We start from the raw sequence: 15,197 nt of genomic DNA, 5'->3' as shown, positions 1-15,197 counted from the left end.
ACCTTAAACTGCATAATGCAGAAACATGCAGCTTCGTTGTGGAATATAATTTTTTGACAAGTCTGCTGCATTTGAAATTTTGGTAAAGAAACAAACATCTCATGTTAGTAGTTGACACATAAAGATACACAGCTGCCATCTTATTCTCACACACCAAGATAAACAAATAAATCTTCAACTGTGGCTGTTTTCTTTACTGCTAAACCATTTTACAGAAAACAAATAAACCAAGACTAACTTCAAAACTGGACATGGATCACGTTAAAACTGCAATAAAAAAAAAACACATTTATTGTGACGTGAAAACGAAGCGCATCTAAAGACAGCTGCTCATGAAGTGAGCCGACTCCTACCTCAAAACTACTCATAATCTGGATTTATTGCAGTTTAAGGGGGAAAAAATATATATTTTTGAATAAAGAGTAACATAAGAAATGTACAGCTGGTTAATGAAGATGAATATAATCAGACCATGGAAAAAAAACTAATCTGAGAGGAACTCCATGCAGATGTAGTTGATATTACCCATTCGTCTCCATCATTTACCGTATTTTTTGTACTATAAGGCGCACTTAAAATCCTTTAATTTTCTCAAAAACCGACAGTAAGCCTTATGTATTAATTCTGGTTGTGCTTACTGACCTTGAACCGATTTTATGTGGTTATTGTGAACGAGTTGAATAAGATTCGACTCGACTTGTTTCGCTTAATGCGTCTTATAGTCCGAAAAACACGGTAAATCTTTGAGGCGAGTAGATCGTCACTGGAACTATCTTTGATTTGTTCTGCCAAAAAACAAACAAATGACAAAACAATGCAAAAAAATAATAATAATAATTCGGTGTCCAAACGGGAAATATGAAAATACACTAACACAATATGTACACGTTAAAATACACAACAAAGGGTCACTGTGACCCGGAGTATTAGAAATAGATGGAAAAAAGTGTGAGACAATAAGAAAAGCTACTTCAACGACTAACACAAAATGTGAATACCAGAACAAAAAATAGAGTATTTTTGAGAAGCAGGACCAAGAAGCTCAAGAGTAAGTCTTCACAAATCCCACACCAGCTTCCCTGAGCCTCATGTAAGTTAAGATTTCCCATGAGCTGTCAAATCTGAGATCCGTAAAGACGAAGTGAAAATAAAAAAAAAATCAGTTCTAAACAAGTCAAACTTATATACAGAAAGTACAAATCTTACTTTACCTAGCAGAACAGAAATTCATGGTTTTTAAAAACTACTTTTGCTAGACAGATGGGTTATATTGAGACAGAGAACACATTAAACATTGCTTTCAGTAGAACTCCACGTTTCTTTCAACAACCATTAAACATCGTTAACTTGCTTCTGTTAAGAGACGAGGAATCAATTCGGATCCAAGTCGAAACTCAAACCTCTGAATCTAACGAAAATGATTTCCATGTAAATCATCATATATTTTTGTTATCTGAGCATCTTCAAATGAATCCAATTTACTCTGCTACATTTGTGAGACTTCCTGGAAGAGCTTTGGAGATTAAATAATCTCTAATGTATAAAACGAAACCCTGATCTCATGGGGAACGTGGAGACATGAAGACAGTGACTTTAAGAAGACCTATATGTTTTCCATAAACTCGATTTCATGGGTCAAAAGCAGTTCTCGAGTCCCACTGTGCTTTAATTGTTCATCTCGTATCTGCTTCATTAAGAACTTGCTCCAAGATCTCATCGATGACGTTACACTCATAGTTCACTTGTTCCAAGTCCAGCGCTGGGACAAAGGTGACCAGAAGACGCCCCACATTCTGCCGAAGCTCGATCAAACTAAAAAAGGAGGAAATAAAGGCACATTCAGATCCCCGTTTTGAATGATTATTAAAAAATACTTTGTTCATAAGACACACAAACGTGAAAGAGGGTTTATTTCTCAGCTGCTTTACCTTCTGGACGCGTCCGAGTTGGTGCCAGATGTTGTTGACTCTCCTGCCTCCACAGAAAGTGACTGTGCAGAAAGTTTACCGCCTCTTTGTGAAGCCTGAGCATTTTCCCTTTGTTGCTGTAATCTCAACTTGAGCTCTTCACACTGAGCTGCCAAATTTGACTTTTCCTCCTCCAGACTGTCCAGCTGTTGTTAAAGACAAAGGAAATAAAAGGGGAAGGTAAAAAGCAGATTTACATCAGTAGAGCTAATGTTAAAATGCATCCCTGAACTTCACGTCCCAAACACAAACATCTGGGACAAATAGGATACGACAAGCTCTACACTTTATAGGTATTTCTTGTAAATCAGTTCTTAAGACTATGAAATGAGAGTAAAATCACGCTCGCAAATAAATATATAAATATATATATATATACACGCACACACACGGTAAATAAACTTTGAATGTATTTGTCTGAAAACTAATCGTATCGTCTTCAACTCAACATCCTCCTTCTCTACTTCCCTGAATTCAGTTTGTGATTCTCCTTTTTATTTCCTCTTTGGCAGCTCAACATTTACTGAACTTCGTAAAATAATGCAATGATAAACTTTTTTTAATTTTTAAATTAATTTAATTTTTCTGCAAATACTGTAACTTCTAAATCGGGGCTATTCAACTGGCTGGGGGACTTCAGTCCGGCCCACCAATGAGTTCATACAAAATAATAATAATTTGTGATGTTCTGGGTTTGGGGATCAGTTTATTGCGTTTATGATTTAATGCAACAAAATAAACACATTTAAAAGGTGATCATTGTGATACTCGTGTTATTTATAAATTGACTTTAATCAATGGATGTCCGGCCCCTGAGCTGTTGGCTTTCAGAAACTGTGGCCCCCTGAGCAGTCAAGTTGAACAGCTTTGTTCTAAATAAACAACAAACAAACAAAAACAACTTTTTAATCTGACCTGGACACGAATTAACTTAGAAACACCTGAAACTTGACAGCACTACGTTCAGCCCTGAACACGTGTTTCATTCTGAATGTGAAGCCTCACACGGGCTTTTATCATTTTTAAGGATCAGCTTTAGGTTAATGTATATTCACATTATGAATCTGAGATAAATGCACATTTAATAACAAAATCCAATCGGGGAATCTGACCTGTGAGCGGAGTTCATCCCTCTCCTTCTTTGTCTGATCCAGCTCATGGACAAGACAGCCAACCTGCAGTGAAATCTCATCAATGTCCCGTTCCTCATCTTGCTCGGTGACCAGGTTGGTCTTGGCTTCAGAAGCTAATAACAAAGCCTCTTTGTCTTTTATTAAATCGTTCACTTTCTGTTTGGCCTTTTCAAAAAGACTTTTATAGTCCTTCTGGTCTCCTGTGCCCTCGGTTTGGCAGGCTTGGTGAGAGCGCTCCTTCTTTACACTGATGTGGGACTGCTTCTGCAGCTGGACGTTAAGTTTCTGCACCTCCTGTTTTAAACTGTACCTCTCCTGAGCCGTGTCCTGCATGAGCTCCAGGAGCTGGTCTTGTTGTTTCTGAGCCACAGAAATAAACTGAGGAAGAGCAGAAGGTCCTGGAGTTTCATCGCTTTTCATATGTGCCACTCCGTTGTGCAATTTATGCTTTTCTTGATTCCCGTACTGGCCATCGTCTTCTTTATCTTGCTTTAATTCTCGCTGTTGGACGGGGTGGTGGTTCGTGCCTGGGCTCTGATCTGTACCACAGGTGCTACACACCTTCTCCCCCTCTTCATTGTGATTTTGACTGTGATGCTCTTCCTTAACTTCAGCAGCTACTGTCTGGGTGGTGCTGTTGGCCACTTCAAGAGGACGACTGGTTTCCACCGCTGCGCTCGTACCTGCGGCGTTTCTCTCTGAGGAGACGTCGACAGCAACATCGTCGCTGCACTCCAGCAGCATGGTGATGGGACTTTCCCTTTTTTCGTGCTTGATTTTGGTCAAACGACTGCTGGGCTTATTTGGCTTGGGAGTACTTTCAGTTTCCAAGATGACAATATCATCATCGGTGTCGTAAGTAAGGTCAGTACCATTCCCATCATCATCATCAGTATCATCGGTATCATCAGTGACATCATCGTCAACTCTCTCAGAATGTACAGTGGAGCTCACGTCTCCTGCTGTGTGCTCTTGGAAGCCATTTATTCTGGGTCTTTTTGGCATTATTTCTGAAGTAACAAGCTGCGTTCTTTTACCCCTGTGGAGAACAGATGATATAGTTTTTTTTTGCATCTTTACTGTATGAAACATTTATCGTCATGAACATAAAACTCATCATACCTCTGAGGCTCCCCTGACAGTGAGCATACATTTGTAATCACAGGAAGTCCAGAAGCAGTGGACGGGCTGCAGCCTACAGGGGAAGAAACCATTTTAAATCACAAACTCTTTCCCACTAACCTACGAAGACGACTTGGATTTTTATATTTTTACCAGCTTGTGAAGTGGCAGAAGAACTCGGCAAAGATGGTTCGGATTTAATAGTAGCTCCTTGAAGTGAACGGCCCCTCGGAGTGGTTGGAGAGGAAGGAGACTGGATGGGGAAAAAACTGCATAAATCATGCACTTATTCATTGACAAAGACCAAACTTAATTCATCTGATGTGGTAAAATTGAGGGTTGAATCTATGCCAGGGTCATAAAACATCAGTTTAGCAAAATGAAGTCAAGTCACATTGAGATAAATACAATGTCCAATAATGCAAACTGAAGTAAATAAGCTGTGCTGGAACATATTTAGTGTTCCCCGTCTTATAGAACTACTTTTATTTAGTGGTTCTTGATGGCAATAATATTTTTAAATCCATCTACAGTACAAAACAGTGGTTGCTTATGACATTCCAACTTGTCATGCCTTACACGCAACACAAACAAAAACAACAGCTAGAAAAGTAAGAAGCTCAATATGAGTATTAGCCAACAACAAAACTTCTAGTTTACTACTTTTGTGTTTGCATCGTTCAACTTTTTTCTTCTTTGTTTTAGCTCCTAGACCAGGGGGGTCTGCACCCTGCGGCTCTTTGGTTCCTCTGCAGCGGCTCTTTCAAGCTTTCACCAAAACTAACATAAAACTGAATTTTATTGGTGGCAAACAACAAAAACCGACTAGTTTTAGCTCCTTTTCTGTAATTTCTTTTGTAAATATGTGAATACTGGAACAAGTACAAGAGTAAAAGATACTCACTTTAACTTTATGCTTTATTTCTATACTTAATTAATTTTTCGACAATTAAAAAATACATAGATCTGCATAGTTTAGTTTTTGTTAATAAAAAAAAAATGCCCTCCTCTCACTCTCTTTACAAGAATCTGGTCTTTTCATTTGTCTTAAACTGTAAAAATATTAATGTTAAAAATCTTTAAGATATTTTTTTAGCTTTATAATGTCACCCCTACTGGCCACAAAAGTCTCCTCAACAAACCTAAAGTGGCCCATGGGCCACCAGTTGATAATCACAGTTGAAGCATGTTGTTGCGGCTCTGAACACTTTTGATTTTGTGAACGAAGGCATAAAAAATGGCTCTTAATCGTAAACGCTGCAGACCCCTGTCCTAGACCCATATTTTGATATCAGGCGGCTGAAATTATGCTAACAAACAAAAGCACATCCATGCTTCAGCTTTTTTTTGTTTGCTTGTTTTAACTCAAATACAATGCAATTGTTCAGTCAAGCAAGATTCTGGTCTTTTGGTCTGGACATGGTCTTCAAAGAACATAATTTATACCCTTTAACTTTTACTTTCTACTTTTCTTAAATAAACTCAACAAGCACAGCTGATGTGGAAGAATTCCAGTTAAACACAAACATTAAGGTAAATGTTAAAATGTCCACAAAGGAACAAATTATCTGAAAAAGCTGCAGCTTAGACTCTGCATAGATTCAACAAACAATTATAAATTAAGGTTTTACTAGACAGAAATACTTTTTGATGAAGCAGGTGCTTCAAGTTGTTGTGTTGCCGACTTAAAGCTGCAGTTTCTCTACGTATAGACGCCATACGCTGCTCTTCATGTTGCACTATAGTCAGCTGATCCTTGGACAAAAAAGAAAAAAACAATAATTTAATAAAGTGCTACAAACATTATAATGTGTTAATCACAGAATTACAGATTAAAGTAATAAACAGAATAAGTTAATCCCATAGCATTGAGAAAATAGAGGAACAACAAGTAGAAAAATGAAAAATATCAATTAAAAAAAGACGAGCTCTTACAAGGTGCATGTTCTTTTCTTGTTTTCTCTTGTTTTGCCTTTCTCTGTAAGAAATAAAAGTGTAACGGTGAGGATTCCCACCAGCAGCTGGTACTTTTACCTTAGCTCTGACATTAGGAAACCCTTTCTTATTCATGTTGAGTTTAAATTTTAAATCACAGTTTGGAAAAGTTATGGGGAAAATGTAAATAAAATATCACTCACTGTTGTTTGTATGTCTTGCGGTATGATGGTTGGTCATCATCAGAGTCCTCCGGCTCCTCCTCTACATGGCACCTCCTGCAGAGTGAGACAAAACATGAGGGTGGTTATAAACATGCTCATGTTGGAACAGATCATTTAGATTACACATTTAATTAACCAACTGTGGCGGCGCAAAAGCAGTGAGATGAGTCCTGATAAAGATGGCAAGTCTATCAGCCAGCTCAGCTGTGATAAGGGTCCACAGATGTTCTCGGGTGGGGAGCAGGGAGGGGGAGCAGAGCAGAGCCTCATGATTTACATATCCTCCAGGAGCAATTTGAGATAAGTTGGCCTATCCAAGGTCAAGCGGGGAAGCCAGATTAAGATAAACAACAATTCTTTGGGGCAGGCGGACTATTGATTTCATGTCATTTGACAGGGAGCCAATGGGGAGAAGCTAAAACTGGAGAGATATGATCTCTCCTACCAACTCCAGTTAAGACTCTGGCAGCAGCATTTTGGATCAACTGAAGACTTTTTAAAGAAGTATTTGGACACCCAGATAATAAACCATTGCAATAGTCCAGTCTAGACGTGACAAATGCATGAACCAGATTTTCTGCATCGTTTTTAGATAAGAGGTTTCTAATTTATGCAATATTACGCAGGTGGAAGAAGGTGGTTCTAGTAACGTTTTTAATGTGGGGGATAAAAGACGTGTCCTGAACGAAAATAACACCAAGATTTTAACATTAGAACTAGAGGCCAGATTAATGGCATCTAAGGAGGTCGAAAGACTGAAAAATGTATTCCTAAGATGCACAGGTCCAAAAACTAAAACCTGAGTCTTGTCTGTGTTCAAAAGGAAAAAGTTTAGGGTCATCCAGGATTGTATGTCTTTAAGACATGCTTGTAGTCTAAATAACTCACTGGATTCATTGGGTTTCATGGACAAATACAATGGTGTATCATCATCGGTGTGGCCATGTAATTTGGACATTTCGAAACTGAGTGAACCAGCACAGACTCAAGGTAGATGTCATTAAGTTCTGCCTGTCCCCAAAACAACTGTGTGTTTATCTGAATTTGCCCCCCTTGGCTGGCCTTGAAGGCCACCTTATCTGAATTCGCCTGGAGAACATGTGATCTGACGCTCACAACCTCCTCCCTGAGGAATTTCCAACTGATAACCAGATGAACCAGCTGAATAAACATTGTGTCATCATTTCAGGACTCTTGGATTCTCATAGACGTTATTCTTGGCCATTCCTCGACATCCCTCGAGAATGTTTATGGATCTCACCGGAGGACATTGACTGATTATTCCATCCTTATCAGAACTCTTACAGTGACCTCGAGAGCATCTATGAACATTGCTGATCGCTCTCGTCTCCCCGTCTGCAGATTGTCTATGTAAATATGTGCTTGTTTGTGCGAGGTGTTTTTTTTTTTATTATTATTAGAGGTTTTTTCTCAGGCAGGAAAAAAAAAAGTCTGATAGTAATTTTTTTTTCGCCTCCAACTCCTACATGTGTCCAGTTAACCACTGTTTTTGTCTGTCCAAACAGGTCTCACTTGTAAATGAGTCTTTGAGGCTCAATGTGATTTATCTGTTTAAATAAAGGTTGAATTAATGAATGAAATCAGCATAACAATGAAAATGTATCCCATGCTGTTTAATAACGTTACCTATTGGAAGCATATATTATAACTTTTGTGTATGAAGAAGATTCATTTACATTTACAAATTGGAATCAGTCAGATAGATATGATTTAAACCATTTTAGAGCCGTTCCTGTAATTCCAACATCATATTCAAGTCTCTGTAGTAGAATATTGTAATCAGCTGTATCAGATGCAGCACTGAGGTCTAACAGGACCAGTGTAGACACAAGTCCATTGTCAGAGACCAAGAGAATATCAGTCTCTCCGTTTCTGGTCAAGCATCTTCAAATTTGTTTTTCAGATTCACTGGTGTCTTTTATCACTCACACTCTGACTGGAATGCCAGAACCAAAACATTTGGGTATTGTATTTGGTTGTTTCTTCTATTTTAGAAATATGTGCTTTCAGGGACATAAAATGCTGCAGAATCTGCTCCTTTGTTAGATTAATTTGAAATGTCTTTAGCCCTAAAACATGGGTCTCTGGGCCATATCTGGACTGCAAGCTCAATCTATCCAGCTTGCTAAGAAATAAATAATTAATAACTTAATCACAATCTCATTATCAGCTGTAGCCCATCTCTTCCTGGCTCTTGCTCGAGGTGGCTGCTTCTGTCTTTCCTCCCCCGTATTTCCTTCCTCCTGCTCTGCTCTCTGTGTGTCTGAAGCGAATGTTAAACATCTCCTGAACGTAAATTAAGATTATGGATTTGGTATCGTGGGCGTTCAACTCTATTGATAAGATTTTTTTCAACAAAGCGACAAGGTCCTGGAGAACCTGCGTGTCCAGCTGAGACTCACGCTGTGGAGTATGTCATGGACCCGTGGGGAGTGTGGCAGCTGATGTGCCTCTCAGTTCTGTCTCAGCAGGATGTTGAAGACGTTTACATATTTGGAATTATGATAGCAGGGACTCTGCTTTTTGGCATCAGCGGGGCTCTGTTTTATCGACTTTTGAAGAAGACATCGGCAGCAGTTTCAGCCATGGAAAAGCTTCTGAGTCAGTGTGAAGGTTTGGTCCGTGCAGTAGGAACTCTAAATCAACTTGTTTACGAGCTAAATCGTAAGGTGGAGGCGATTTATGAGAATCGCAGGCCACCTGCGGCTTCTGGGACTCGTCAGAGTGGTGGGTTCGACCTTGAGGGAAACTCATAACATGGATCAGTGGAATGGATTCCCACAATTAGGCTATTTTGGAACCAGAACGTCCAGATGGACTCAAGGCTGAAGAAAAAAAATCTGTCTGCCTGAAGAAAATCAACAATCAAAGCTCATCTGAATCTGACTCCCCGACGGCCTCGGAGACGAGCCGACTATCAAATTTCTCCTGGGTCATGGGTACCCAAGGAAAAAAGCTTAATCTATCGCACCCCCACCCCGGAGAACTTTCTGTGCAAGCTTATCAGAACTGCTGGCTGAAACAAAATCTTTAGAAATTGTGGCCGATCTGAAAAAACGCTCATGAACAAATCTCAACACCTTGATGTTAAATGCAAATGTATCATATTTTAATTGTGCTGCTGGTAGAGATTTTTTTATGTCTCAAATCGTGTCCTGATAGACAAGATGTGAAAGATATTTTTTGCAATACCACTATCTACCCTCATGTTTCTCCCCCTTTTCCTATCTAAGATTATTATTATGAAAAAGGATAAGAGAGGCCGCGCTTAGTTACTAGTAGCAGCTTCGTGCACTCCGTCCATCTTCCGGACGTCTGCATGTACATGTTCTCGTTGTATCTCGGTGCAATGATAATAAAGCTTATTCTGATTCTGATGACAGTCAGCCAATCAGAGCATTCATTCCACACAATGTGATCAAGCTCAACTCAGACACGGAAACACAGCGACGAGAGGATATGCAGTTGATCCCTCCAGAGTGTTGAGGCTGGTTAGCTTGGTGGTACGCAAGAAGCAGCAAGAAAGAGTTCAGCCTTCAAATAGGGCAGATTAGTTTTTCCTCTATTAAAGGCAGACATCTATTTGATGTCCACAACTAGACTTCAGGTGCCACACAAACTGTCCTTCAGACCAAATCTGGTCAGGTACGAACTTAACTGTCTATGAACAGTTCCCATTGCAGCCATCCTCAAGAAAAACAAACCATGACAACAAACTACTTGTGGTGCTTTTTTCCTGCATTGAATTGCCCAGTCATAAAATTACCCAATTAAAGCGCTCACGTTTGTTTATGTTTATCACTCACATGATCACAAGAATTTTTGCAATGTATTAACAAAATACGTCAAAAAAGTTTACTTTTGCGTTGGTAAATTTTTGAAAAAGTATGACTTTCACTAGTCATGGTGACAATAAATTACTTCTTTGTTCATATTTGTTTTTTCTGATCCATCCAAAAATGTACCTGAACTGAGGATCAGGGTTCATCCTGCAGAACCATTTGTCCGGCAGCTTGCTGACGTCGATCCCATCTGGAAGTTTGCGCCATTTCAAACAGTCGTCACACTGCACCCAGTTCTGGTCTGGTCGCTTCCTGGAGAGTAGGTTGGGTTAAACAAAAACAGAAGCAGAATACTTGATGTCCATCACCTCGCTCTGAACTCACATGGTATCTTCCACTGGAACGGTGCTGGTTGGGTTTTCTTTGGACTTCCTGTAGCGAATTTCATTCCAGTACTCCTCCAGTTTGATCCCCAAATTGTTCATGGTTTTTCTGTTGCAAGAAATATAGTCACACAGCTAAGCATTCGACACAAAACAACACTTTTTTTCTATTCATTTTATTTTCAATAAACACTGAATAAAAAACAAAAACAACAAAAATTGTACCTGTATTTATCACTCTCAATGAAGCTCTGTTTGTTGTGGGTGGGATCCAGAAAGTTGCATTCAATGACCCCGATGACTCCAACTCCTCTGTTATTGGCCTGGAGATAGAAAAGGTTCACACGTTTTAAACATTTCAAACCAGCAGAAACACATAAAACAAATCAACAAGAAAGAAAACAAACAAACAAAAACACACCTTCAGCTGGCATCCCACTCGTTCGTAGGCTTTAATGAGCCTGTTCTTGTGATACATCATTATGCCATACTGGTCTTTACTTTTGGTGTTGTACCCAAACGTTATAGGAACGCGTTTTTCCTAAAATAACAGAGAACACATATGAGGAAAAACAACACTTTTTGGAATAATTTCATAGAACCAGTAATGAAATATTACCAGGAAAGTGGGCTTGTAATGGTCCTTTCTGATGCAGGCCAAGCTTTTAGCGATGAGCTGAGACTTCACCTTCTGACCCCGCACCATGACCTGCATCCGTGGCTTCAGGTACAGAATACTACAATATGCCTACAGCCAATGAAAACAAAGATATAAAATAAACATAAAAAAACTACAGTTTGAAGTGAAACAAGCAAAAATTATAGAAATGGACTTGTAGCAAAAAGAACCTCCTAAGAATTATAAATATTTAAGCCATTTTTCTGTTGCCATAAACCATCTCTTGACATTAAACCTCTAGGATCTATGATTTTGTAGCACATTTTAATATCTGAAAAATTATAAAGAATGGAGCCAGTACGTATTAATGTGGAAGCAAAGGAATTCTTACCCTCAGCGAGTAAATGCTTTCAGGGATGTAAGAAATGGTTTTGTTTGAATTCTGAGAGGGATCATTCAGTGTTTCGTAGATTTCTGAAGGAATTCGAATATCGTATCTGTCCTTCTCAAAATCAAACTCAGTTGTTCCTGTAGTTGTCCTTAGAAAGAAAAAAAATATGAATATACATTTGTTGAAACGATTGGTCCTTCATCCAAAGGACTTCATCAGTCCGAGGAGCCACAACAAACTCAGTCCCACAAGCAGCAAACCCACATAGTGGACCAACCAGTTTGCTGGTGATAAGATGGTTTCTGGGGCTCGCACTCTCCCCGTCGACTCCTCTGAGGCAGCCATAGCCAAAGTGGTTCAAAACATCAAAGTTCATGCTCAATTATCCAGGTAAAAATTCCAACAAAGTTAAATCAGGTCATCTGGATGGTTTCTTTTTAGTTGTCACCAGAAACCATCTTATCACCAGCAAGCGGGTTGGCCCACTAAGTGAGTGTGCTGCTTGTGGGATAAATATACATTATTTTAACAAATGCCATTAAAAACAAACAGAGAGGAGTGGAATAAAGAGCAAAAATAAAGGGACTTCATCATTACACAGCCAGGCACTCCGTGGCCAATACAGTTAACATTTTATATTTTAATATATGGCTGCTAAATAATAAACACTTAAATCTGATAATTCATGTCAAGACCAAATTATGCAACATAGCTTAGCTAAAAGAGGGAAATTTATGGTCGCTGGGCTGCTGAAGATCAGGTCAGTCAACAGAAAGTCACCGAGAATCAAAAAAAGCTCAACTTCAACGCAGGTCAGTCTTTGAAGGTCAACACACACACAAAAGGTGTGTGAGGCACCTGGGTTGAAACAACAAATAAGTGTATGAGTGGATTTTAAACAAACCTGCGGAGATTCCAGATGATGATCCTTGTGCCCGTTTTCACTGTGGAGGATGAGCTGATGGCATCAAGCTCAGCGAAGAGTTCCTCTTGTGTCTTGAAGAGAGAGTAGCGCAGAATGTCCTGCAGACTGGCTTTGTGTTCCTCTCTTACAGAAAGTAAAGTTGCAGTTAAAGAAAACTAATAAAAATATAGAAAAGCTGGAAATATGGCTGATTCAAGGAGTAATATGTCTCACAAAATGTCTGTAAGACTTCTTATCCAGGCCATAAAACATTATTCATTCATTCATTCAATCTTTATTTAATCACATTGAGCCTCTTTACTTTCACTTGTCCTTCTCAAGCTATATGCTTCCTTTTATGATGGTCTACTGTTGTCATCACTCTTTGTTAGAATCAGGCCTCTCTTGTAAATGAGTCCCTGAGGGTCAATGAGATTAACCTGTATAAATAAAGATTGAATGAATTTACAAGTGAGATCGGTTTTAGACAGACAACAAAAGTAAGGAAAAAACGAAAACACAAGGGGGAGGGGAGGTAAAAAAAATCTTATCTCGCACGATGTCATGGCCGGGGCACAGTGTGAGAGCTGGTACGTCTCAGTGGAGATTCCAGACAGACACATTTTGTGGTCACACCAGAGAAAGACCAAAACAAGAAAAACCACATTCAATGCATTGTCAAATTTCACCTTTATGCTCATTTTCCTTCCCAAATGAGCCAAGTTAAACACTTGAATAAAATGTATTTATTGCATTTAAAAAAAAGGATATATTTGTCTGAATTCCGCACTTCGAAGCAGACAATAGGTACAATTATTTGATTGGCTCCAATCTTTTCCAGGTAGGTCTGAGAAAGCATCCCAACACACAACATGTTCCTTGACTTGGAAAAGACGATGGCATCTTTCCCAAGACGCATGGAGCCTGATTTGAAACCATTGCCGTAGATTCCAATGGGCTCCAGTCCATTTACTGCTTTCTTGTCACTGTATCCAAAGCTGAACAAAAGAGACAAACAAATATCTTCATAAAGTTGTAAAACTTAATTGTAACTGTTCGTAATTCAAATAAATAAAATATTCTAATTTTTTAAATTATGGGCTCAGAAGAAGTCATTTCTTGAAGTCTTTGAATTAAATGAATTTGATGTATATTGTTTATGTTTCTTTAATTTCAAATTGTGTGCAAACTGGTTAAAAGATTAAAAATAATTACAGAACTATGCTAAAGTTCTGAACCACCCGTCATGATTTTAAATTAAAAAATGCTTTAGAAAATTATTATAAATTAACTTGACGGACAGAAACACAGCATTTTTAAAATGTGTGCAAGTTTAATGACCTTGAAATTCAGTATTTCAGAATCATCATTAAATAATCTTATTTTGTTATGTGAACTCTCTACTGATCTCTTTAAGTAGTCGTCAAAACAATAATAAACTATTTGCAGTGCTTCCCCTAACTTACTTGAATTGGCAGGGTGCTAATCTTTTCCGTGATTGCTGTCGACGGAAGGGGTGGGGGAAGAGACTGAGACACATCTGTGTTGTGCGTTATTTGTACCGACAGTTTTCGAGTGGGGGTGAGGGAGATGGATCAGCATGAGGGAAACAAAGTGCTACGTCTGTAGCTTTGTAGTTAGCGCGTCTGTATTGCGCATCACTATCTTAGTGCTACGTCAGTGCCGGCAGTTGTTGATTGGGGGTGGGGGGTGGGCATTTTGGTATGCAGGGTGCTCGGTTCTGTACACTGGGTGGGGCACCCTGCTTGTATAATGGTAGAGGAAACTGATTCGTATCAAAACCTACAGAATTTAGATGTTAAATCATAAACTTTCTTATTACTGATTTTAACTTGGCAAACCTCTGACTTTTGTCTGAACTTTCATTCTTTACAAATAGTTTCTTGGCCTCCTCCATTCCTGGTAACCAATTCTGGTACTAACTAGGCCTGTCACAATAACAAATTTTGCTGGGCAATTAATTATCTCAGAAATTATTCCGATAAACGATAATATTGTTTGAAAGTTGACATTAGTAATTGTCAAATTTAAGAAGTAGGTTAACTTCTGTGTAATACCTTTTTTGACCACTAGATGTCAATATAAGACTGTTTAAACTGAAGGATTCATGACAGGGAGCGAGCAGCGAGTCTCTTTAAGAAAAATGGGCGGGAGGCCTCTTGTGACATGGGCTGTCTCTCGTTCTTGTTTTTTGGTTTTCAAACTGGCAGATGCTCAGAATGTTTTGAGCTCTTTAGCATTTTTCACACAAAGCTTTTAATTAAAAAAAAAAAATCAGTAAACAAGTTCTCAGCTTATCCTGATGCATGCTCAATAATCCAGGTAGAAAAATCTAAAAAAAAGTTAAATCTGGTCCTCTGGACATTCAAAAAAAACAAAACAAAGCAAAACAACAAAAAATGTAGAAACGTTTCGTCTCTCGTCCGAGAGACTTCTTCAGTCTGAGGTGCTGTATTCAGCTCAGTCTCTTAAATAGCACCTTCTCAGAGTGGATCAACCAGTTTTGCTGCTGACAACCAAAACCAGCTGATCACATGCTCAAGAAGGACCATCAGCCTAACAATGGATCATTAGCACATTGATGGCTGTTTACTATTCACAGAGGGCTGAGTGATACTAGCAATCACAGCATTGTAAGAGGGGGACAGTTGAACACGTAGGCCTCCACCCCTGTTTAATGATGGACGGTTTCTTT

At 38.9% G+C, this 15,197-nt stretch overlaps 1 protein-coding gene across 1 annotated transcript; it reads right to left on the bottom strand.

Moving 5' to 3' along the window:
- Positions 1 to 1,508: 1,508 nt before the first annotated feature.
- On the bottom strand, positions 1,509 to 14,399 carry morc3a (MORC family CW-type zinc finger 3a). Its single transcript, XM_037686175.1, has 17 exons — positions 14,344 to 14,399; positions 13,253 to 13,479; positions 12,482 to 12,635; positions 11,578 to 11,725; positions 11,187 to 11,315; positions 10,989 to 11,108; positions 10,793 to 10,890; positions 10,569 to 10,676; positions 10,368 to 10,496; positions 6,361 to 6,435; positions 6,158 to 6,200; positions 5,867 to 5,977; positions 4,376 to 4,475; positions 4,223 to 4,295; positions 3,080 to 4,139; positions 1,929 to 2,113; positions 1,509 to 1,812 (listed from the first exon to the last, which is right to left on the bottom strand). The coding sequence occupies exons 1-17, from the start codon at positions 14,397 to 14,399 to the stop codon at positions 1,674 to 1,676; spliced, it is 2,955 nt and encodes a 984-aa protein (XP_037542103.1). The 3' UTR covers positions 1,509 to 1,673.
- Between the last annotated feature and the right edge of the window lie 798 nt (positions 14,400 to 15,197).

Source organism: Nematolebias whitei, chromosome 13, assembly GCF_014905685.2.
Source record: "Nematolebias whitei isolate Nwh7 chromosome 13, NemWhi1, whole genome shotgun sequence".
NCBI classification, from domain to species: domain Eukaryota; kingdom Metazoa; phylum Chordata; class Actinopteri; order Cyprinodontiformes; family Rivulidae; genus Nematolebias; species Nematolebias whitei.
This window is presented reverse-complemented; position numbering and strand designations above follow the sequence as displayed.